At 51.1% G+C, this 23853-nt stretch overlaps 1 protein-coding gene and 1 long non-coding RNA gene across 7 annotated transcripts in view; one reads left to right on the top strand and one right to left on the bottom strand.

Annotated features, from left to right (window-relative positions):
• The window catches only part of Vwa5b1 (von Willebrand factor A domain containing 5B1), a 67557-nt gene extending 62455 nt beyond the window's left edge, over window positions 1-5102 (top strand). For 4 of the 5 annotated variants that reach the window (XM_063287792.1, XM_039110065.2, XM_006239199.5 and 1 more), the window contains 4 exons: window positions 1038-1112; window positions 1789-1858; window positions 2632-2749; window positions 4155-5102. In XM_063287792.1, the coding sequence (XP_063143862.1) occupies window positions 1038-1112; window positions 1789-1858; window positions 2632-2749; window positions 4155-4661 (770 nt within the window). In that variant the 3' untranslated portion in view covers window positions 4662-5102. The remainder of the gene's footprint in view (window positions 1-1037; window positions 1113-1788; window positions 1859-2631; window positions 2750-4154) is intronic. The other variant, NM_001107988.1, reaches the window with a different exon arrangement.
• LOC108351047 (uncharacterized) overlaps window positions 1-19740 on the bottom strand; it is a 20222-nt gene extending 482 nt beyond the window's left edge. The window contains exons 1-3 of one of the 2 annotated variants that reach the window (XR_001838095.3): window positions 19567-19740; window positions 17798-18057; window positions 1-368 (exon numbers count right to left, since the gene is read on the bottom strand). The exon at window positions 1-368 is cut by the window's left edge and continues 482 nt beyond it. This is a non-coding gene — a long non-coding RNA (uncharacterized LOC108351047). Of the gene's footprint in view, window positions 369-17797; window positions 18058-18849; window positions 19258-19566 lie in introns of those variants that run through there. The other variant, XR_005505061.2, reaches the window with a different exon arrangement.
• Window positions 19741-23853: the final 4113 nt, after the last annotated feature.

The following is a 23853-nucleotide window of genomic DNA, read 5'->3' as shown; positions in this document are numbered from 1 at the left end:
TCTAGTTCATCCTCATGCAGAGTTCTGTGCCAATGAGCCCTCCCCCGCTTCCCACACACACACCCAGTTTGGGGAGAGAAAAGCATTGCTGAAAGTGTTTGTTCTTGAGCCTCTTTTCTATAATTTAGACCCTCCCTTACGTCACACTGCCCCACCAAACAGTCTCGTCAGACTGATGATCCCAATGGTCGCCATCTTGATGGAGCATCGCTTTGGTTACGTTTCCGTCCCTCTGAATAAAACAGCCTCAGGATAGAGCAACTTAGGGAAGAAAGGATCCCTTGTGGTCTGTGGTTGGCGTCTGGTAACAAGAGCAGGGTTTCCCAGGCTTTTGAGTGGTGGTGGGGGCAGGAAGCTGGCTGGTCACGCTTTCATCCGCACACAGGACGCAGAAAGAAAGAGAACAGGAAGTAGGGTGAGAATCCAAACCTCAAGCCCCGCCCCCCCCAGTGACATAGCTCCTCCAATAGATTTGACTACTAAAGGTTCCACAATCTCTCCAAAACTGTCCCACGACCCTAAACTGTCCCACGAACTGGGACCCAGTGCTCAACCCCACGAGTCCCTGGGGACGCTTCTTCTCATTCTAACCACCCCAATCAACCATGATTATACGACTATTTTAAAGACAGGGAAACTGCGCCTCAAAGCTTTCTGATGAGTTGGCGCCATGTACTGGCGCCTCCTGGAAACCTGCAATGAACATCTCAGTCAGCCCAGACCTGGGGAGGAGATGCCCACCATACCCAGACCCTGACGCCCATCCTGAAGCTCTCCCTCTCATTTCCCCGTGAGGTCTGCAGTTTGAGATTTCGCTGAGTACTTGGCCAGCGCTTGGTGAAGCACCAAGCCCTGACTCCTTCCAATATCTCTGTAAGACAGTTGTCCTCAACTCCAATTTACAATGGAGACTGATAAGTAACATTACCAAGGGCCCATGGTTTAGTGTGTAGAGGTGTTAGGACTTTGAACCCAGCATGGTAGGATACAGGGAAGGGTAAGGGGTGCCCAGGCCCCACTGGCATCTTCTGTTACAGCCTTACATGAAAGCCTTACTTCAACCTTCAATAAGACCCCATCCCCTGGGCATGAGAAGTATGCTACAGCAGAAGGTAAGCAGCCCACTGGGGCTGACTCTCTTATTATGAAGGTGGATTGGGGAGGGCAGGGGTAACCCTGCACCAATGGAGACATCAGTGCCCGGGCCTTCATTGATGTCTCAAAACAGCTATCAAGAGATGGACAGGACTGTCCCCCAGTTTAAAGATGAAGAAGTTGAGGCTTAAAAGGGGGAAATAATTTTCCAAAGTCCACTTTGCAAGTTTGTTATAGAGCTAGGCCTAGAGTTGGGGCCCTCTATTTCTAGCTTGGGGGATGGGGTGGAGGCATCACACCCAGCGTGGCAAACTCTATCAGGGTTGTCAACTCAGTGCCTAATCCGAAAATGGGGTGGTGGATGTGAAACTGTCACAGCCCCTACAGTCACCTCCCAGAAGATGTCAGGGCCGCCTGTAAGAACCTTAGAGGCTCACCTGCCCCATACCTATGTCACACAGCCCCTACAGTCACCTCCCAGAAGATGTCAGGGCTGCCTGTAAGAACCTTAGAGGCTCACCTGCCCCATACCTATGTCACCTGACCCACTGTACCTGGGATCAGTCCACATCCTGGTGCCACCTGTACATAGTGAAGCTCCCACCCCACTCAGAACCAGTTTCCCCAGCTGGGAGGTGACTGGGTGGACAGGGCCCCTGTCAAGTCTAAGTCTGTCACTCTGTGATTTTCCAGGTCCCCCTCAAAACCTGTCCACCAGCTCTCTGTCCTCCACAAAGGCCTCCGAGGCCATCTTTGGATCTAGGTAAGTCAAATTTCCCCGTGAGATCACGATGCTTTCACTCCTCTTCCTGATGTCAAAGGCAGGGCCAGTCTCACCTCCAGGATGCTTTAAAAGCCCTGTGGCCTAGGGATACCACAGTGTGCTGGGACTCAGGCTGCCTCACCATCCCCCACAATTCCCAAGGTCTCTTTAAACATAAACACCCTTGGGAAAGTCAATAAATTGTTGCTTTTTTTTTCCCTTTTTCGGTTTAAACACACACACACACACAAGCAGCTCACAGAAGGGTTTTTTGGTTTGAGGGTGCAGTCTATCCTGGCAGGAAGGCCAGTCACATGGCACCTGCAGCCAGAAAGCAGAGAGAGACCGATGCTGGTGCCCAGCTTCCTTTCTCCTTTCTATTCGGTCCAGGGCTCCAGTCCATGGGACGGCACCACACACATTCAGAGTAGATCTTTTCTCAGTCAGCCCAGAGAGTTGTCCCTTCATTGATGCTAGATCCTGTCAAGCTGACAGTATTAACGGTCACAACTCTCTTAGGAATCTTCTCATCACTGGACTCAGAAGGACTTGGTATCTATAGACAGCCTAGGAAAACGCTGACCCGTTCATTGCCCCGTTGTTGCTAAGAGACAAGTTAGGGATGGCCACCTTCTGCTTTCTCCAGGCCTCCATTTCCCTGGCTGTCAAGTGAGGAGATTGGAGGGCACCATCTGCTGGGTCCACCTTTCAGTGGCTTCTGAGTAGGCACAAGAGGGCTGGGATGACCAGAGAAACTGTTTCTGTCTGCACAGGTTGATTCTCAACAAATCCAGGCTGCTGACCCGAGCTACCAAAAACTTTCTCAGCAAATCATTGCCCAAGGCTCCAGAGGTAAACCCAGGCAGCCAGAGCTCTGACTACGTACCACTGGTGAGCTCCAGAAGTCAGCCCCTGCCCTTGCCCTCCCTTCTTCACAGGGAAGGATCTCTTAGCAGTCCTATCCAAAGCACTCCTGAGCTTCCTAGAACTCCCCACCCAAAGTAGCCACCAAGGCAGAGGGAGCTGTCAGGTGTCCCTGCTTGCAGTGTGAGTTTTAGCTGCAAGAAACTTCTCGGTGATCTACTATCCTTGCCTTGGAACTGTCCTACAATACCCATGCGTCTGTTTTCAATACATAAAAATAAACCTCGAAATGCTTCCGAGTCCGTTAAAGTCACATCCCAAGGGTACATCCTGGCTTCAAAAGTAGCTCTGTAGGTGGCCCAGTATGCTATGGTGGGGAGAGGAGCCTGTTTCTACAGCCCACTGCTTGGAGTCAAGGAATGAGGCAGGTAGGTCCTGCCACATTTGGGGGTTCCTGAGTTTGTTTTCATAGGTCCATGAAAGAAAGGCACTGTCTGGGTATATCCCCTCATGCATTCACACCCAGTTGGAGCATTCACACCCAGGTCCAAGTGTGGCGCCATTTGGAATCCCCAGATATCAAGGGCAGCCAAGCACTTACACTTATTGTTGTCACTCTACCGGTGTTAAGTGAGTCAGGCTCAGTGCAGGGGAGAGGACCTTGAATTGGATATACATAGTTCTTCAGAGAAAGTATCCAACAGAAGCCAGACAAGGAACGGGGCGATCCTACCCCTTGGGAACCGTGAGAGGAGAGGCTTGCTTTGATGGTGTGATCCTGAGGCCTGAGTGTTGACAGGATGGAGTATGACTTCTGGAGGAAGGCAGTGGCTGAGCCAAGACCTGAATCTTGAGGAGTCATGGCTAAAGGCCTAGAGACGATGTAGCTTGGTATCTGGAGAATGGAGTCAAGGGGTGAGAACGCAGGAAATTGGGGCCAGGTGGTGACAGGCTTTATAAATCACATGCTGGACTGGGAAACTGTTTGGACTTTCAGAGAATGTGGAATCTGGGCTCTGTGGAGGAAGGTCCCTCTGAGCACTGGAGAGGAAAGAGGGGAGGTAGGGAAAGTGTGCAGAGGCCTTTTAGGAGTTGAGAGTGGTCAGTCCACATGTGGAGACAGGGTGAGCAGACCAGAATCTGATGGACAGGTCTGAAAATTCCCAGTGGCCAAGCAGGGCCTGCACAGGGGAAGAGACGGGCTCAAGGCTGGATAGTTCATGAATTTAGCTTAGAGAGATTAGCTCTCAATGTTGGAGGACAAAGTGAGGGCAGGCCCCATTGACTTTGGGTATCCTGAAAATGCCCTCAACCAGGCAGAGTGGGCTGGAGGAGATAAAAGAACAGACTGTGTGGACCTGGATTTTTCTGTGGCCTGGTACTCCATGAGCTGAGAAGTTTGAGGCTCATGAAGATGTTTCCCTACTCTCAGGTGTCTCTGCAGCTGGCCTCGGGAGCCTTTTTGCTCAATGAAGTCTTCTGCAGGACCATCCAAATCCCCATGGAGAAACTCAAGTGGACCTCACCCTTCAACTGCCTCCGAATGTCCCTCGTCACCCGCCGGCATGATTTGAAGACCCAGAGTCCAGGGGACTGCACCAGTCTCTCCTCTCCACCTCCACCCTCTGACGACATCTCCCTAAAGTCTGGCGCCAAAGACAGCTCAGACCAGGAGTCCAGTGAGCTGCTGGAGCACACGGGGAAGCTGTGGGCCACTGTGGTGGCGCTGGCGTGGCTGGAACACAGCTCAGCTAGTTACATCATTGAGTGGGAGCTGGTGGCTGCCAAGGCGAGCTCGTGGGTAGAGCTGCAGGAGGTGCCCGAGGGCCGCACACTGAGCACCATCAAGGCCACTGCTCGCCAGCTGTTCGTGCTCCTGCGACACTGGGATGAGAACCTGGAGTTCAATATGCTCTGTTACAACCCAAATTATATGTAAGGGGTGGGGAGAGGGGTGATGGGCTGTTTTGGTTGATAGGGGAACTTTTTGAAAGCCGTAGCCAATAGAGTGTTGCTAGAAAGAGCCTTGGACTGGCAGTGGGTGGGCCTGAATTTAATCTCAGCCTTGCTACCACCTAGTAGCTTTAGACCAGTCACTGCTCCATCAGGGCCTCAGTTTCCCCTTCTACAAAACAAGAGGGTGAGGTAGATTTTCTTTTTAATGGACCCAATATTCTTCCCATTCAGATCTTCAAGCAGCTCCAGGTCTTGCTGCTCCTGGGGCATGGCAAGAGAAACACACACACACACACACACACACACACACACACGGGGGAGGGGGGGTTCCCTGGAGAAAGACCATGTCGGCATGTACTAGGGAGAGCAATATCCCTGTCCAGAATAAAAAAAGGTAGATAAGAAAACCTATCAAAGACAAGAACCACAAGCTTGCTCCAGGATCCAGACCACCACCCCTGTCTACTGCATTGTGGGATAGGCTTGTGTCTCCATGGTAACAGTCCAGAGGCTCTAAATCCCACTGGCAAGTCAACTAGAGAACCATCGCTCCCAAGATTTTGCAAGAGATTCCTCCTAGTAGTACTGTGCACTACTGGTAGTTGAGTCCATGGTATGAAGTCTGACTTCCTGTCTAGGAAGACGTGAGCAGGACGGTGGGAGATAGACTCCCTTTCAGTCGAAACAGAAGATGGGAGCTGCAGAGTCAGTCTAGAATAGGCAGGCTCACAGGAGTCAGTGAAGCGACCAGACTTAAATAATTTACACACCTCCTGTTGTCGGATAGAGTGACTCCCTCCATTTGCATTGAGGGGCTAGAGGAACACATCTGTGTGCATTGCATTCTGGGATAGTGGAGTCTCTAGCCAGGGGACTGTACCACATCATCTGGCTGACAGAAAACTTCTGTGCAGCAGAAAAACAGGTTTGACTGCATGCAGTGTGTCTGGATACCAAAGGGGATAGAAGAATCTTGGCATTTCAAAGCAGGAGCTGAGAGTGGGGGCCTCCCCAATCTAAGCTGCATGTGATACCCCTGGACTAGTGTCAGAATGCCTTGGCATTGCCTCTCCCCACTCACACTCCCCAGAAGTGTGTCTGGAACTCACCAAGGATACTAGTTGCCCAGATCCTGAGACAGAAGCTATGAACCCCATAAATCCCTTGCTCCTAAGGTCTTAGCTTCTAACATTTTATCTCTAAAAGTAGTCCCTAAGACCCTGACATGAAAGACTTCAACATTTCCTTTTTGGTGAGACAAATCTTGGTTGAAGGAACCCGTGGAGGCCTCATGGTCTTTGTGCCAGTGCACAGCCTCACAACGATCTGTATTAGAAGCTGGAGTAGGATGGTGGGGAGGGGCGCACTTCCCCAGAACACCAGCTAAGTGAAGAGACAAGATGCAGACCTAACAGGATGTGGATGTTCTGCTCCCAGACGTTGTCCCCTGCCCTGGCCCTCCAACTACACAGAGGCAACTTCCCAGAGGGTCCCTTTTGAGGAGGCAAAGACCCTTCGCTATTTCACTGAAAGCCTCTGCTTCAATTCGCTCTCTGGGGAGAAATCACCTCACAGCCCCTGATGGCAGAATTCTTGAATATTGGCTTAATATCAGTGTCATCAAGAGGGACAGAGATTGAGATTGTCCTCCCCAAGGTCCCAAAGAGATAGGGGAAAGACTTGACAATCCCCTACTCCATCAAAACCCCCACTACTTTCTCTACTCAGCCAGCAGCTCTAGCTTCCTCAGGCTGACAAGGGTAGTGTCTACGCTTGGTCATTATGAGTGGAAAAAAATGGCCAGGCCGTGAATCAGAACATAAGGACTTGGGCTTCTGTCTTGATGCTCCCTCAGTGAGAGACCTCCCTTCTCTCAGCTTTCTAGAGTTAGTGAGCGTCCTTCTGCTGTCATGCCTCTTGGTAAGCATGGGTTCACTGTACTTCTGTGTGACTTTGAACATGTGTGTGTACCCCAGGCCCCTCTCTTCCTCCAGCAATGAGCAAGTTGGGCTGTCTAGACAGCATCTGCCCATGAGCTTGATCCTAGGGCCTTAGGACCTGGGCAGGACAATGGCCACGACCCGGGGCAGTCAACCTCTCTCCCACTGTGGAATTAGCACTAGATCCCTACAAAGATCTGCCCACGCATCAGCTGCCAGAGCACAGCATTGTGTTTGATGCATAAGTAATTGTTGATCTCTGTGGCCGTGGACTCACCCTCCCAGCACCACAGTACCAAGAAACACATCCCTTGGTTTTCAATAACCCAAGGACTGGGAGAGGGACTGTCTGGACTAGAAACATTGGTAAGAGTGTTCCAGTGGCGTTGGGATGACTTGCAGCCTCCATAACTCACTGCCTGGCTTGCCAAGCAGATGACCAAAAGGTTGGTCCTTAAGGAAACCATAGAGCCATAGGTAGTGAGCACAGGTAGAGACAGCTAAAGGGACACAAAGGTCTTCAAAGGTTGTACCGTTGACCCTACGATCTAGGTGAACTTGACTTCATCCCATTTAGTTCGGTAAGTCAGCTTTACTTTCAAGGTCATTGCAAAGGGACAGCAACATCCTCACCGTGTGAAGAAATGGCCACTGAGACTGTCCAGCCGGCATCTTCACTGGCTTCGGTGGTAAAAAACAAAACAAAACAAAACAAAACAAAAAAAAAACCATGGACCAAGGTTGAGGAGCCTGCGGGGTGATACCAACCCAGCCACCCTTGTGCTGTATGACCTCTGGAAAATTGCTGTCTTCCTCTAAGGCCCTCCTACCTTTTGTAGAATGATAGGATTCTATTAGATGTGCTCTTCCAAACCTGTTACTCACTCACAGAAACTTCTGTGTGACAAACATACCAGGGAACGCCAACCCATCCCCCAGAAAACAGACGCATGCCAGATCAGGATGCTAACCGGTTAATGGCACCACCAGTTTCCAAGGAGGTCACCAGCATGCAGCTCTCTTAAGGTACCCAGGTGAAAAATGGTTGTCTTTGGCATTTCCCTGAGTTAGCATTAACATCTAAATAGCCTTTATGGAGTGCTTGCTGTACTTAAGTCCCGTGAAATAGTCCCTGCTATACCTGTCCCTTTGGAGTTTAGCAAGTTGCCCTGGAAGAGTTTCTGTGACTCCCTCTGGTGCTCCTTGGTCCAGGACTGGGTTTATCTTGACTGACCCGTTCTCCAGCCCCATGGCCTTGCTCTCTGTGAGCATTGCCTCAGCCTAACACTCTCTGAGTTCTGCAGATTTCTGAGTGCTCTGACACTCTTAATGGTATGAGGAGAGCTGGCCACACTATCAGCCAGAGTGAAGTGCCCATCATGGGTTCTGTTTCCTGGGAGGGGGGGAACGCTTACAACGGGATGCTCTATGGGTCCACTTCCTGCCATAGGTGGACCCATCTGTAAGGCCCAGCCTTGGCTCACTCTGCACTTGTAAACATGCAGCCTTGGTTTCCAACCAGTCCCCAGTCTGAAGGCAATGAGTGTCTTCCATGACCTGAGCTGGCCTGATAATGGCTGAAGAGTGGAGCGGCCACGCCCATTACCAACTCCTGGTCTTCATCTGCCCTTCAGATGAGTGAGAAAGCAAGCCACCCCACCACCACCCTGCTTGCTGGTTCACCTGCCAATAAAGGTTTCTAGAAGTTTCCTCTAAATCTTGCCTGCACCCCACTGACATCTTTATTTGAGAGACACATTTCTCTACCGGCCACTGCCCTTGGCAGGAACTCATAAGAAGAAAGTACAGGAAAGGACCTGCCCCATCTGACCACAGTGGCCCTCTCCCTAGAGATTGCCTACCCCATTCTCCTGCCTGACACCCCGGCACTTGTCATGTGGGGTTCTAGGTCCTTTTTCAACGCTGACATACTGTACCATGCCAGAGTAGTCCAGGCAAATGCATTCTAAATTCTCAGTGCCCTAAGGTGGGAGAGGGAGGGCATGGGGCATGCGTTCACTGCTACTGCACGTGAGAGAAGCTTTTATCCCCCACCACCCAAACAGAAACTAGAACGGCGGCAGCAAGGAAGAGGCACACCCCTGCATTCTAGCACTGCTCTTTCTACAGTGCCACTGAATACACTTGGGACTGAATATACTTGGGACAGGGGCATGTGTAGCATTGTGCTCAACTGGGCAACCTGATCCACAGAGATCTGTCCCCCAGGCCAGGAACTTTCTTGTAATCATGCTCGGCCAATCCAACAGTTCATGGCTGGGAAGTGTCCTGACCCCTGTGTTCACCTCTGCCCTGGCCCGGTGACTTGCCTCACACCAGCACTGCCTCCCCGTGCAACAAAGCCTGTGTGAGATGTCCCCTGTTGACACTGCAATCCTCTCAGACTCTGGGCCAGCTGTCCTGGGCTTACAGCCACTCCTAAGGTAAACCTCCTGTGTCCATGCAGTCATGCAGTAACATCCGGTATAGTTCCAGCTGTTGGCTCAGTGGCATGGCCGGTGCTTGTCCCTGTGAGACAGAGCCTCAAGTGCCTACCTATCATGTGCTGCCCTGTATTTGTCTTTGCTCGCCCCAACGACCTCACAGTGCCTAGACACTTCCTGCTTCTTGGAAAATACATTGCCGCCTTGCCTGATGTAGCCAGTCACCTTGATGTTGCAGAAGTAAGTCCTAGAGACCCACTGTCGGATTTCATTGCTTAGCTATATCTCCCCTGGAACTGTTTGGCGATATATTTTCAAAAAGATGGCTGCTTTCTCATGGTAGCTCCTGTCCTCCTACAGGCTTTCGGCTCATAAAAAGTCAGTGTGACAAGATTGTACTTGTGTCTGGTCCTTTTGTTCTCAGAGCCCAAACTAGCAGGACAGGGACCAGTTCACCTTCCTCAGTGACCTGCACTTGCCTTGGGAAGGGCTCCCCCTAAGGTGACTGAGGGTCTCGGTTTGCTGGGGACTGAAAGGTCGTGGGGATGTTTTAAAACTGAGAAGTTGGGGCTGGGGATTTAGCTCAGTGGTAGAGCGCTTACCTAGGAAGCGCAAGGCCCTGGGTTCGATCCCCAGCTCCGAAAAAAAGAACCAAAAAAAAAAAAAAAAAAACTGAGAAGTTGGTCATAGTTGGTTCCCCAGAAGCAGAGCCTGAGATAAAGACACCCCATGTGGACATCGAAGGTTTAATTGGGAGAGCCCAGGAAACGCGGGGAGAAGTACAAAGCGGAATGGAATGTTGTACTCTATTTTCTAGAGAGACGTACATAAACACCTATTCACCCCAGATAGAGGAGAAAATGTAGCCATTATAAGTCCAACTTAGTGACTTATTATTTATTGTGGTTACTTACAGGAGCATGAGTGACTCCAAGAGAAAGAAAGGGGTGATTTCGGGAGACTAATCCACCTCGGAGTGTGACCTCATCCAGAAAGCTCATGAAAAATCTGACCTTCTAAATGGTCCCCAAGCAACTGTTTGCCTTTTATTTAACCCCAGGGAAGAAATGACCTTAGCAAGAACCCCAAGCCTTTCCATCCCTTCCTCCTGAGAGAGTGTTAACCCACCCCCAGGGTGCTCACTTTTGCTATGGTTTCAAGACTCCAGCAATATCCAACCCAGAGGACACAGCCATGCAACAAAGATGTTAAGGACCACTGGGTAAATGGATGTTGTTACTCGGGTTAATACCATAGACAGGTGCCCTTGTCCTACCAGGAATTCTGGGAACCAGAGAGATGAAAACCTCAGGTTTAAAAGAAACAAGGCATGTGAGTACCAGTGCCACTCAGACATCGGCTAGGGACCGCCCTGAGGTGCAGATTCCTTCTGGCCTGTCACAAGTGAACCAGTTGAGCAGTCCTGACAGCCTGAGAAAGTCACCAGTCAAACCAACACAGATGTTGGCACTATCCAGTGGAAGACCCAAGCCAGACGTGCTTGTCTTCTCTTAGCAGTGTTCAAGTTCATCTGCGTTGTATGCTATTCCCAAGCCTTCTGGAACCGAGTGTGACCAGGAAGGATGCTTGCAACTGAGACTTCCTAACTTACCCAGGATAGGATGCCTTATTTCCCTGAACGTCATGTGACATAGTCTAAAATTAGGATGATGAACTTTAAAGTTGATAGTGTGTCTGTGTGTGTCTGTGTCTGTGTCTGTGTCTGTGTCTGTCTGTCTGTCTGTCTGTCTGTCTGTCTGATGCAGGGACTGGAGAGTCAGTCCAGAGACACACAGACGTAAAACATGGTGGCCGCTTCGCCAAGGCCCTACCAGCACACATTGCTGATTCCCTCTGTGCTCCTTCCCAGATCCATGTTTAATTAAACAGCAGTCATAAGATGTGTTTGTTCAATAGGCCACAAGCTACCAAACTTGTCCTCCCCTCCCCCAAAACAAGCATAAGGCTCATTTTCACATCACAAAGCTACTCACCTCTTTCACCCAAACTGGTCACCCCACAGTGGTCAATATTGATTGTCCATGTGGCATGATCTGGAACCACCTAGGAACCGAGTCTCTGGGCATGTCTATGAGGGGAATCGCTAGATTGGCTTTGCTGAGGTATGAGACTTGCCTTCGCTTCAGGTAGGACACCCCATAGACTAAGGTCCCAGGCTGCATGAAAGGCATAGAGTAAGCTAAACACCACCTTCCATCAGCCTCTGCTTCCTGGCTACCGATGTGCCGCCATGATCAACTGTATGCCCTTGAACTGTAAGACATAAAGAACCCCGCACCCTTAAGTTACTTCTTAAGGAATTTTGGTCAAAGCAATGGAAAACTTGATCCTTTGTGGATTGCGGGGAAAATGATTGGCTGAAATAGGAATTTCCCACCGGCCCCCAAACATCGCTGTGAAGCACTACCAGTTCCCATAGGTTATGGGGGAGGCCAGCAGGCTGAGCTAAAGCAGTCAGTGGCACCCTGCTGGCACTGCATCCTCACCTCCTACCATCCCTCCTGTAAAGGCCAGGCCAGGAAGGCAGTAAGGATGCGCTGAAGGCTAGTGCCAGCATCCCTGTATGACAGGAAGTGACCACACCCAGGATTCTGAGCCTGACAACAGCCTGTTCCCTGTAGGGCACTGTCACTCCATAGCCTGAGCTCCCCCGAGCTCTCAGGTCACTCTCACCCTGGTCTACCAAGAGGACTCAAGCCCCACTCTGTCAAACTCCATCATTCTACTAGAGGCCCCAGCTGCACTCACTCTCCTCCTGTGACCCTGGGAGCCCCAGCCCGCACATACCCAAGGCCCAGCCGCCTCAGATCTAGGGCTTTGGAAGAAGAAGGGATCACCCATCCTCTAGTGCACAATGACCTCTGAATCATCTTAGTGACATGTGATGCAAAGGTTCCTTTCCAATCCCAGATACCTAGAATGTGGGCCAGACCCCATTTTTTTCAGACCCCACTTTTAAACCCAGCTCAGCCGACAGCAGGGAAGTTGTTTCCTGCAGCTTTCTCAGCCGTCCTAAGACAAGCTAGTCCCAGGAAAGCCTCAGACATTCCAGAGAACAGATACTTGTTCTCCCAGGCGTTGACACCTTCCCTGTGTACCCAGCATGGGTGACTTGAGAACCTGGGACTCACTGCCGGACAGCAGGTGCTGTTTCCCAGACCTCTTCTGCACTCAAGTTGGCAGTGCCGTCCTGATGTCCAGCAGAGGGCGCTATGGGTGTGCACTGCCTTCCCAGACCAGGACTGTGTACAGCCTGGGTTTGGGAACTGAGAGGTAAGCATAGAGATGGACGGTGGGACCCAAGCTGTTCCTGCCAACAGTCTTTCTTCTCTGCTAAACGCAAGCACTTTGTAGCAGCCCAGAAGCCTGCTGACAGGTGCCATGTACACAGCTGTGTGTTCAGACTCCAGGGTGGTTCACCTTTGCCTAGAAAGTAACCATGTGGTCCTTGCCTGCTTGGCCCACTCCTCCTCTCCTCCAATATATTTGCACCACTCCCCACATCATACAATGCCTATTTCTATCTATCTATCTATCTATCTATCTATCTATCTATCTATCTATCTATCTATCCATCCATCCATTCATTTTATATCCTGATTGCAGCCTCTCCTCCAATCCCACACTCCCTGCTTCATTCTCCTATTCCCACTCCTGCCCAGACTTCCTCTCAATAGTAACTTCATATTTTATTGGAGGTGAGGGGGAATGGTTTGTCTCTTCCATCAGACTAGGAGCTCCCAACACACACATATACTCTCTCTATACTCTCTCTCTCTCTCTCTCTCTCTCTCTCTCTCTCTCTCTCTCTCTGTGTGTGTGTGTGTGTGTGTGTGTGTGTGTGTGTGTGTGTGTGTGTGTGTGTACAGAGATCTTCAGAACAGGTGTACCTGCCCAGTGCTGTGTACCAGCCTGCCACCATCAGATTGGAGGCTTTTCAAGGGTAAGGATTTTATGTCCTCCATCAGACAGGAGGGTTCTCAAATAGAACTCTCTGTCTCCCTCATTGGTCAGGACATCCTTCAAAGCAAAGCTTCTGCCACTCCCATAGCACCTGTTTGAGCGCTGGCTTCATGCAGTGACCAGCTTGGGGGGGGGGGGGGAACCATCCTTTCTGTCATTCACTCAAGAAGGGGCCTGAAATGACCCAAGTTCCATGAGCTTTGCACGCTGAGTAGAAAAGTTTAGTCATACAAAACATCACCAATTCAGGGGGAAGAAAAGAAGAGACAGTTGGAATTTTAAGAGTGGAGACCTTTGGCTGGTGACTCGATCTCTGTGAGCCGCCATGGTGTCCTGGACCCCTCTGGCTCCCTCAACTCCCTCCCCTGGACTCCTCCACAAGACTCTCTGAGCTCGGCCTAATGTCTGGCTGCAGGTCTCTGCATCTGTTTCCATCAGTTGCTGGGTGAAGCCTGACTCACACTCCTTTTCCCCAGCTAGACTGCCTTGTCTGCACTTGGAGGAAAAGGACTAGTTTAGTCCCGATGCACCTTGATGTGCCTGGCAGGTTGATGGGGGAGGAGTGGGAAAGGGAGAATGGTGGTGGGAGTGTGGGATTGGAGGAGAGGCTGCAATCGGGATATAAAGTGACCTTGACTTCCGACAGGTACCACCTTTCACTCTTCCCCGACGCACCCACCCCAGACTCTGCTTAGATCCCTGCTGTTCTCTGCCACCTGCTCTCCCTGCCTGCAGATGATGGTTTCATATCCAGCCTCCACAATGCAACCAGGGAAAGCTCAAACACCTTCCAGGGCTCCCACTGCCTCTAGAGGGGAAGTCCGAACTCAACCTGACTGGCAAGATCTCCCACCTCGATTGGGGCAGGGGGGTGGGGGCGGTTATCAGTCCCACTTTCTGGTCACTTCTTACTTGTCACACCGAGAATCTTTCCCACCATCTACTAGCCATGTCACCTACTAAGCCTAGAAGCCAAACACAGTCCTGCCTGCCCTGCCATGCTAGGCTGCCCCGGCAAAGCACTTCACATGAAGCTTTAATACAGGCAGCTACTGTGCAGCCTCCCCAAGGATTCCTATCTCCAGCACTCCTTTTTTATAAAGACCCTGAGTCAGGGCCCACCCAGATAACCTCACTTTAGCTAAACTGCCCCCTTTTAAGTGTGTTAGCATCATTATTTTGTGTGTGTGTGTGAGTGGGGGATGTGGAGGTGTGAGTGTGGGTATGTGCATGTGTGTGTGAGTGTGTGCATGTGTGTGTGAGTGTGTACATGTGTGTGTGAGTGTGTATGTGTGTGTGAGAGTGTGCATGTGTGTAAGAGTGTGTGCATGTGTGTGAGAGTGTGTGCATGTGTGTGTGTGAGTGTGTATGTGTGTATGTATGTGTGTGTGTGTGTGTGTGTGTGATGGAGAAGCAGGCACATGCCATTGCACTGGTTCCAGGAATGAAATTAAATTGTCACAGCACCTTTACCCACCGAGCTCTCTTGCCGGCCCTAAAAATACCACTTTAGAGACCCTGTCCCAGGGCTGAGGAGACTGCTCAGTGGTTAAAGTACTTGTTCCACAAGCAGGAAAAAGAGAGTTTGGGTTCCCAGAACCCACATGAGTGCTGCGTGAACATGGGGACCTCCAGCTTCAGAGCATGGGGACAGGGGGCTCCCAGAACCAGCTGGAGGCCGAGATTAGCAAGAGCGAGCAGATTGGGTTTGATTGCAATAAACTCTCAGTGGAAGAGCGACTGGGGACATTTCCTGACATCAACCTGGAGCCTCCACATGCCCACACTCACGCATACGTGCACATGCTAACATCCATCCATATACATATGGATGTATATGCTACATACATGAACACTCCCCCCCCAAAAAAAATGGAAGAGAAAAGAGATCGTATCTCATTCTGGAGCAGCCTTGAACCTGTGGCCACTGCCTCCACAGGGCAGATCTTCTAGGAAAGATAGATGGACAAGCAACACAAAATCAGGTAAATACACACCAATGTGTCCTAGATAAGTGCTTGACTTGTTAAGTATGTCAATTTGACACAAGCAAGTGCCGTCTGAGAAAAGGGAAACACAGTTGAGAAAACGCCCCATCAGCCCAGCCTGTAGAGCGATTTGTTGATTAACGATAGATCTGGAGTGACCCGGGCCACCTCGGGCGGTGCCATGCCTGGGCAGGTAGTCCTGGGTATAAGAATTTAACCGAGCAAGCCATGTGGGCAAGTCAGTGGGCAGAGGAGTTCCACCCTGATCTCTGCTTCAGCTCCTGGCTTCAGATAGATTATTGCCTCAAGCTCCTCCTGCCCTATCTTCCCCTGATTACAGACTGTAACCTGTAAGCCAATTAAACCTTCCCTCCTCGAGGTGCTTTTAGTCATGGTATTTTATCACAGTAACAGAACGCAAACTAGAACACAGGACAAAGGGTACAGAGCAGCTCGGTGAAGCTCTGTTAAGGAAGAACAGGGTAGTGGGATGCTAGCTAAAGCAGAGCTCTTTAATGGCCGAGTACAAAGTCACCCAGATCATCTTTGCTTAGTAAAAAAATTAAAAAGAACAATAACCAAGCTATCATTTGAAGGGCCGTGAATGTCCTTTGCTCCCTGGGACTCTGGGATACATCATTGTGGTACTGTGCACAAGGACTCCAAAGTTTAAAGAAGTATGTCCAGGGTCATTGTCTTAGTCATGGTTTCTATTCCTGCACAAACATCATGACCAAGAAGCAAGTTGGGGAGGAAAGGGTTTATTCAGCTTACACTTCCACATTCCTGTTCATCACCAAAGGAAGTCAGGACTGGAACTCAAGCAGGTCAGGAAGCAGGAGCTGATGCAGAGGCCATGGAGGGATGTTACTCACTGGCTTGCTTCCCTTGGCTTGTTCAGCTTGCTCTCGTATAGAACCCAGGATCGCCAGCCCAGGGATGACACCACCTACAGTGGGTCTTCTCCCCTGATCATTAATTGAGAAAATGCCTTACAGATGGGTCTCATGGAGGCATTTCCTCAACTGAGGCTCCTTTCTCTGTGATAACTCCAGCTTGTGTCAAGTTGACACACAAAACCAGCCAGTATATTCATCCAGCTAGAAAGCTGTGTGGGAAGGATTCAAACCCAGGCCTGCCCGACCCAGGCTCCATGTCCTCCATGGTGTTTTCTCCTCACCTCCCATGTGTTAATGGCTCAGTTCAAGGAGTCAAGGTTGCTCTTCCTCCAAGGCTCCTTGGTTTCCACATGCGAGTGAGAGCACTATGTGCAAGCACTCCCCTGCTCAGCTACGTGGGCTGAGGTGGCTGGGATTTTTAGAAAGGAGGCCGGCCTTTTGTACTCAACTTAAGCTTTTTTGTTTTCCTCAAAGTTTAATTAAAGGAAATCTGTTCCTGATCAGCTACTAGGACTGCCGGCACGGTCTCAAGTGGCCCAAGTCCTGCTGCCTATGCCCTCCCTGGAAGACAGACAGAACCCTATGTTTTCCTATCCCTAACAAGGAGCCATCTGGGACCAGGAGGTTCAGGGCACAGGAGAATTCGTGGTAGATCTTTCTCTTTTCTCTAGCCAGACTGTTTCCTGCAGACCAGTACTTGCTCCCATTGCTACCCCCACCCCCCAAGCAAAGGAAGCAGCAGACAGGCCCTGGCCTGGGGAATTCAGAACCTAGATGCTCCCAGCAGGGCAGCCCTAAGCTGTCAGACTGGAGTTGATACACAGGAACCCAGGCGCCCACACCCACTGTACTTTATAGCTGGAGACACTGAGGCCCTGGGGAGGATGGGGCTGGACCAAAGGTTCTCAAATCTGCCCAAACAGCCATCCTCATGGAGCCCAAGGATGCCCTCTGGTGACACTGTTGGGGGATCAGGCAGGGTGTGCATGCACGCATAGAAGTGTGGGGGAGCCATGGCTGACAACTAATCAGGGTGGAAAGGTTCAGAAGGGAATCAAGAACTGGAAACTGGTGGAAGAAAGGCTGGGCCACACAGAGACATCTTGTTGTGGAAAGCCCCACCCCCAGCCCCAATACTGTAACGGACACTTAGAAACTGGTTTGGTCCAGAAGCACTGACTCCTCACTCGGGCCGTAAGAAACAGCAACGTCTTGATGCAGGCCACCACTCCAAGTTAAGAACAAGTGTCTGTAACGGAGAGGCTACACCCTGGAGCAGATCAACTTGTAAACTAAACCCTAGGCCTCTGCACTATGAAAAAGATGGCCGAAGTCTCCTCAGACCTCATAGGACTGGAACTTAAAGAATTATGGGTAAGACCACACCTTGACCATGGTCACGTAATTATGCATTTAATTACCTCTCAGCCTTGCTCCACTTCTCCCTGTTTGAACCCAGCATTCTCATCGGTGAGTTTATGGTGAACTTGAGGCCCCTGGATCCATTTATCTTTTCCTTTCCCTGCCCCTCTTCTCAATACTGACTAAGTCTGCTTCTCACCATTCCTTGTTGGCTAGTGTATTGTGGCTGAGGCCGGAACCAGGGATTTGACCCTGAAACCCTTACAATGCCACAGTGAGATAGATATAAGATGCAGCTCTTAGCTGTCATGGGGTCATGGTATGAAGCATTTCAGGTACACGGACTTCAAGCCCCTAGGCAAGTCCCTTCCTCTCCCCAAGCCTCAGTTTCTCCATTCTTTTTAAAAGAAGAAGAAGAATTCGAGCCCTCCCTCCCTCCGACTTGAGTTCAGCATCTTATTCCAGACCCATGAACAGGTAATGAATATTGTCCCAACCTCACCTCACCATTTCCAAGGTTGTGTCACCTTTCCTGAGGACAGGTCTTCCCTCCTGGGACTGAAGTCCCCAGCTTTATGGATCCAGAGTCCAACCTGAATTCATCTTGGCCAGGGATGAAGAACTGTGCTCCGAGGAACCAGGTCGTAGAAAGCAAATGGCGTCCCTGTGTCCCAGCAACCACTAACCAAGCAGGTTCCATTCCTGAAAGCTCGGAGTCCAGCTAGGTGCTGAGTTCTTGAAATCCTCACCTTAGGCAAGAAGCTGAATGAAATGAAAAAAAAAAAAACAAAAAACAAAAAACAAAAAACAAACCACCATCCCTCAGAGACTTGGCTCTGTTGGGAAGAATACAAGGACTTCTAAACCAGCCAGCATCTGACTATAACCAAGATGTTGGGCCATCCTAAAAGTCACACCTCCCAGGCCAGAGGAGATGTGGGATGGTGGGCAGGAGGTCTCAGAGGCCCTGAACAGCTACCTTTCAACCAGTCTTTATTGAGTAGAATGGGGACACAGTTCACTGGGTGTTATTAATATATAGTTCCCAGCTCACGGGGGAGGGACTTCAGGGTAACACTGCTAAGGCCTAAAAACCAGCAGACACCTTAAACCACCAGCCCAGTAATATAATTAGGATAGATACTCCCAGGTTATGTCCTCTTCCAACCAAGGTATGTAACTGCACAGAGATAGGTGGTCCTGGCAAAAGAGACACACGAGGGCCTCCACCCAGAATGGACAAAAATCTGAGCGGGAACAAGCCTGGCCAAGCCGGAGTCTCCCCACTGCCTCCATTTTACCCATTGTCGCTCCTCTTTATCTCCTTCTCTCTCCCAGTCGGTCACCCACCCCTGCTCTATCTCCTCTCTCTGAGCAGTGGTTCTCAACATATCTGTCGTGGCCCTTTGGGGGTTGAACAACCCCTTCACAGGGGTCGCCTAAGACCCATCGGAAACCACAGATATCCACATTGCGATTCATAACAGCAGCAAAATTACAGTTTTGAAGTAGTAACGAAAATAATTTGATGGCTGGGGCTGGGGGGGGGCTCACCCCAACATGAGGAGCTGTGGAAAAGGGTCGCAGTACCAGGAAGGTCGGGAGCCACTGTTCTAAAGACTCTGCAAACCAGGGTTTTCTTTCTCAATCTCTTTCTCCTCCTCCTGTCCCCACCCCGGTGCACACGTGCTCCTCTCGGAAGCCAGAGAATCCACAGCTGTCTTTAACCCAAAATCCTGCCAATTAAATAGTTCCTTCCGGCTCCAGCGCCACTGCTGACGCTGGAAGAAACGAATGCAGAGGCAGCCGCCTGCGTGGGTGGAGCAGGGAGACGCAGTCGCCTGCCCCTAGGGTGAAGGATGGAGATGCATTGCTGTCCCTCTGTCCGCCCACAGACCCAAGCACCGCTGTCTGAACCTTAGTCCCTCCGGCTTTGCACTAATGAGGGAGGGGCCCTCCACATCCCCATGATACCTCCCAGTGTCACCCCAAAGTCCTCACTATGGTTCCCCCACATTTCTTCCCGACTGCCCAAGTCCCCCAATCCTACAGGGTACCATTCTGATTTTTTATCCACTTCTGGATCCTCAGAAGCTCCACCTTTACTGGACTCCACCCTGATTCCCCGTACCATTCCTGATCTTAAAGTCCTCTACTGGATCCAGACCCCACCCCAGGCTTAATAGCAGACTCTATCCCAAGACTTCAAGCCACACCACAGACAGGAGTACTAGCTTCGAGATTCCCATCCAGTGCTGTCCGGGTCCCCACCTTGAGGATTGCACCCTCTGAGCGCTCCTGCACCCTGTCCTGAGCAGTCCTGGGCTATGTCCTTGGCTTCCCAGCTTAGAACGGCGGCGGCAGTGCAGGCTCTGCAGCCAGGAAGACGTCGCTGTGGGAACCAGAAGGGGGCACATTAAGAGCAATTAGCCCGCACACAGTTGGCAGCGACACCTTAATAAATAATAGTCAGAAAGGCATGTAAATAAATATTAGAGCGCATTACACGGGCAGGAGGCACGAGGACCCGCAGGCCGGTGGTGACGCCCCCATCTCCGGAGAATGGTATAGGCCTGTTGGGGATCCCCGAACCCTGGAAGCCTGAGACCTACGGCTAAGGGTTGAGCAGAGATGGATGCTGAGGCTAAGAGAGGAAAAACAGAGATAAAGAGGAAAAAGATTATGGAATGTGCCGGGGGAATGGTTCATGCCTTTAATCCCAGTACTCAGGAGGCAGAGGCAGGCCTGGTCTACATAGCCAGTTCCATGACAGCCAGAGCTACACAGTGAGACCCTGTCTCAGGGGTTGTGGATGGCGGTGGGAGGCGGGGTGGGGGGTAGAATGAAAGGACTGTGGCGGGAAGACCTGGAGGAGACAAAGATGAGTTTCCCTCCTTAACTAACCTGAGCGTTCTCCTCTCCCTCCTCTCACTGCTTCCTCCCCCTCCCCCTCTCTTCTCCCCTCTCCCTCCCTGGGTCTCCTCTCTCTAGACTGACTCTGCCCAGCCAGTGACCGCACAAGGAGGCTTACGGCTCAGCCTTCAGGGCTTCTGGCTGCTCTCATCTCTTGCCGGACAGACAGCTATCAAAGGTTTCCTTGCTTCAAATGCCATGGCTTGAGAGGCTCCCACGGACCCCTGCAGCCAGATCTGACTCCTCCTCTGACCTGAGCAGAAACACCTCCCTTGGAACCTAAGATCTTATCCTGCAAGCTATGAACAGCTCCTTCCCCCAACACCCCCTCCCCCGGGTTTTCTGGGTTCAGTACATGGGCAGCTTCCACTTTTCTACCCTTGATGTCAAACTTAGAATCATCCCTGATGCCTCTCCTCTCATCATCCCTGTTGCCCATCAGGTCACCTAGCCATCTCTGCTAGAATGACCAGAATCTAGCAGGAGAGGCTTCCAGAATCTACCCCTCTCCTTCTCTGTCGCCTGGTGTTAGCCAAGCTCTTTCAGTCACCACAGCTCTCCCTTGGGCTCCGTGCTCCCACCTTGACCCTTCATGAGCTCTCTGTGGAGCTATAAAAACAAGGGGCCTGGAGCCCACACCTCCACTCTGAGAGTTAGTATAGCGGGAAAGTCGATGTCCTTAGAATGGCCTGCCAGGCCCCGGAAATCCGCCCCCCCCTCCAACCCTGACCTCCCTCTTCGGCTCCAGTTCCCCACTAGCCTCCTCCCTGTTCCTCAAACATGCCAAACCTGTTCCCACACTAGCACTCCAGCACTGGGTGTTCCCTCTCTCTGGAACATTCCCCAGATGGCATCACAGTATAGCCCCATTTTGCAAATTTGAAGGAAAGAGAGAGAGAGGAAGAATAGAGGTTGGAGGGAGGGGTGACGAGAGAGAAAGACTCGTGGCACGGGGTGAGGAAACAGCGCTGGGCAAGGGCCAGGTGGCACGGGCAAGGGCCCAGCGCGAACAGGGCTGGGACGGATGCTCACTGGTTTGAGCAGGAGATAGTTCTGAGGCTGTGCGTGGACCATTCCTTCACCCGCCTGGTGCCCCGGCTGCAGAGGGCTAGATTGGAGACCGGATAGGAAGCGTCTCTACTGAAACCCCCCAACCCTGGGGCCTGGAGCCCCAATTCCACCTTAGGCCTCAGCTGGGATTTGGACCCTGGTACTGAAGGCAGCATTGCATGGGTAGGCCCCTGGTAACAGCCACAGTAATTACTGGTTGTGTGCGATTAGGGGATAATTATGCTTAATAAGTCCAAAAGTAATTACCAGGCAGGCTGCCTACTGCTTTGGAAAACAGAGGCCCCCAGCGAGCTGGTGCCAGGGTGTTGAAACAGAAAGGATGGGCATTGTTGGACATCCAGGTGCTGGCCCGTTTATCCTGCAGATCCCCACGTCCTGTGAGCAACACCCTCACCTGGGACTTGCTCACCTCCAGTGATGGGGAATTCACTGCCCTATAAGCAGCTCCCTCCTCCACTGGAAGCCTACATCCCAGTTCTGCATATCACCTGCCGATGCCTGCCTCCCTGGGACCCCTGTACTTCCTCACTCAACTGCTCAGCCTGGGAAGGGGCACAGCATTGGAGTCTGGTGACCACAGATATCACCGTGATTGTCTGACAGAAATGGGGTTTCTTATTAGTCCCGCTGCATGATGGGGAAAGTGAGGCTCTAGGGGGCCTAAGCCCATAACCCTGAAAGGAAACAGTCAAAGTTCCCTTGTAATTTATGGCCAACCCAGAGCATCTACATCCTGAGCCCCTCAGAATCCATCCAATCCATTTCCTAGACACCCTGATCTCCCCTTGTCTTTTTTTTTCTTTTCTTTTTTTAATGCCAGTGCTGGACTAGTAGCAAGCGCCTAGCAAGCTCTACGATGTGATGAAAAGTACACCCTAGTTTTGCAGCCAATGAGCCCTGTGGCCTTGAACAAGGTCTTTTGATGACTCTAGGCCTCTGTCTTCCTATCTGAGGTATTTCTACTCCTTCAGGCCAACTCCAAGGGCCATGCTGGACCAGGGTCTCTATATCAGAGACCAGAGCGACTCAGACACGAACACCTTCTCTGGCCCTAGGACAGCTTCTTCCTCACCCTCTTTACTGAGCTGCTGCAGAGGCTCTCAGGGGAGGTGCCATAAATAGGCCAGTGAGCAAATGCCCTTTTCTGGTCCAGCCCCGCCCTCCCTCCATCAAACGCCCACCTTCAGCTCATTCTTAGAACCCAATTTCTGTTCTCATCAAATGCAATGGAAGTTTGCAGGACTCCAAGAATATCATGTAAAAGTTAGGTGATCCTATCAAAATGTGACGGTTCATGGCTTAACATTTTGTGTCACCTGTCTTACTTGGCTTCTGAGGCTCCAGGGAACCAAGGCTCCTAACTTTGGTAGGGAAGAGGGACAAAGCCCCATCATAACCTGCAACCAACCCTGAGCTTCTGCACCCTGAGCTCCTTAGACACCTTTGCCTCCCCATGTCTTTTCTTACTCATCTTGTGGGGACATGGAGAGTGTTGCCTTTATTGAATGCATCGGACAACCGGGGCACAGGAAGTAGACGCAATTCTCCAAGCTCCCGGAGAATCTGAGTTACTTTTCCATTGCTGTGAAGAGACACCATGCCAGAGGCAACTTGTAAAAGGAAGCATTTCATTTGGGGTCTTGCCGTTTCAGAAGGTGAGTCCACGCCCATCTTGGAGGGGGCAACGCAGCACGCAGGCAGGCATGGTGCTGGAGCAGCAGCCGGGAGCTTACGTATTATCCAAGACTTACAGTCGGGAAGACAAAGACTGGGCCTGATGAGAATTTTTAGAACCTCAAAGCCCACACCCAGTGGCACACGTACTCCAAAAACACCTCGTAACCCTTCCCCAAACAGTTCTACCAATTATGGATAAAGCATTCAAATTTGAAACCTTGGGGGCCATTCCTATTCTAACTACCACGCAAAGCTAGCAAAAGGCAGAGGCAGGGTTTCAACCCAGCCTGGTTCCAACGCTTGGACCTGTAACCACTTCTCTAGACTTCCTCATGGCCTCAAAGGTACCTGCTCTGGGATATGAAACAATAGGCTGAGACAGGAGCCAAGGGTGGAATCTACGGCTCTCCCCAGAGTCAGTGATGGGAAGTTTTCTCCCTGGCTCTTGAAGCCTACTGGCCCCATCTTATGGTATCCTTTTTGGAAGACTGTTCACCACAGCTTTCTCCATGAAAGAGTAATTCCCTCCTTGTACCGGGGGAAAGAAGAACCTGTGCTCAATACCAACCTAGCACCTTCTAGTACAGCTGTGGGGCAGTGCGCAGCGGGGACCAGGAACGCATGAGAAGAATTAGGACATCCCAGCTGCCAATCCCTAGGCCTGGAGGCCAAGGAGAACAATGGAGCAGGGCTGCCTCCCTTAGCTCCTGTGGGCCTCAGAGGACCACACTCATAGGACCAAGTGTTCCCAGGATGTGAACGAGTTATGACTATTGTAAAACTAAGGGAACAGCCCTCAAATCTGTGCTTTTAGCCATTCATATGGAATAACTGTCACTGGCAAACCATGATTCATAGGGATAGAGCTGGGAGCCACAAACACCGACCAAGATAGTG

This window comes from Rattus norvegicus, chromosome 5 (assembly GCF_036323735.1).
Source record: "Rattus norvegicus strain BN/NHsdMcwi chromosome 5, GRCr8, whole genome shotgun sequence".
Lineage (NCBI taxonomy): Eukaryota > Metazoa > Chordata > Mammalia > Rodentia > Muridae > Rattus > Rattus norvegicus.
This window is presented reverse-complemented; position numbering and strand designations above follow the sequence as displayed.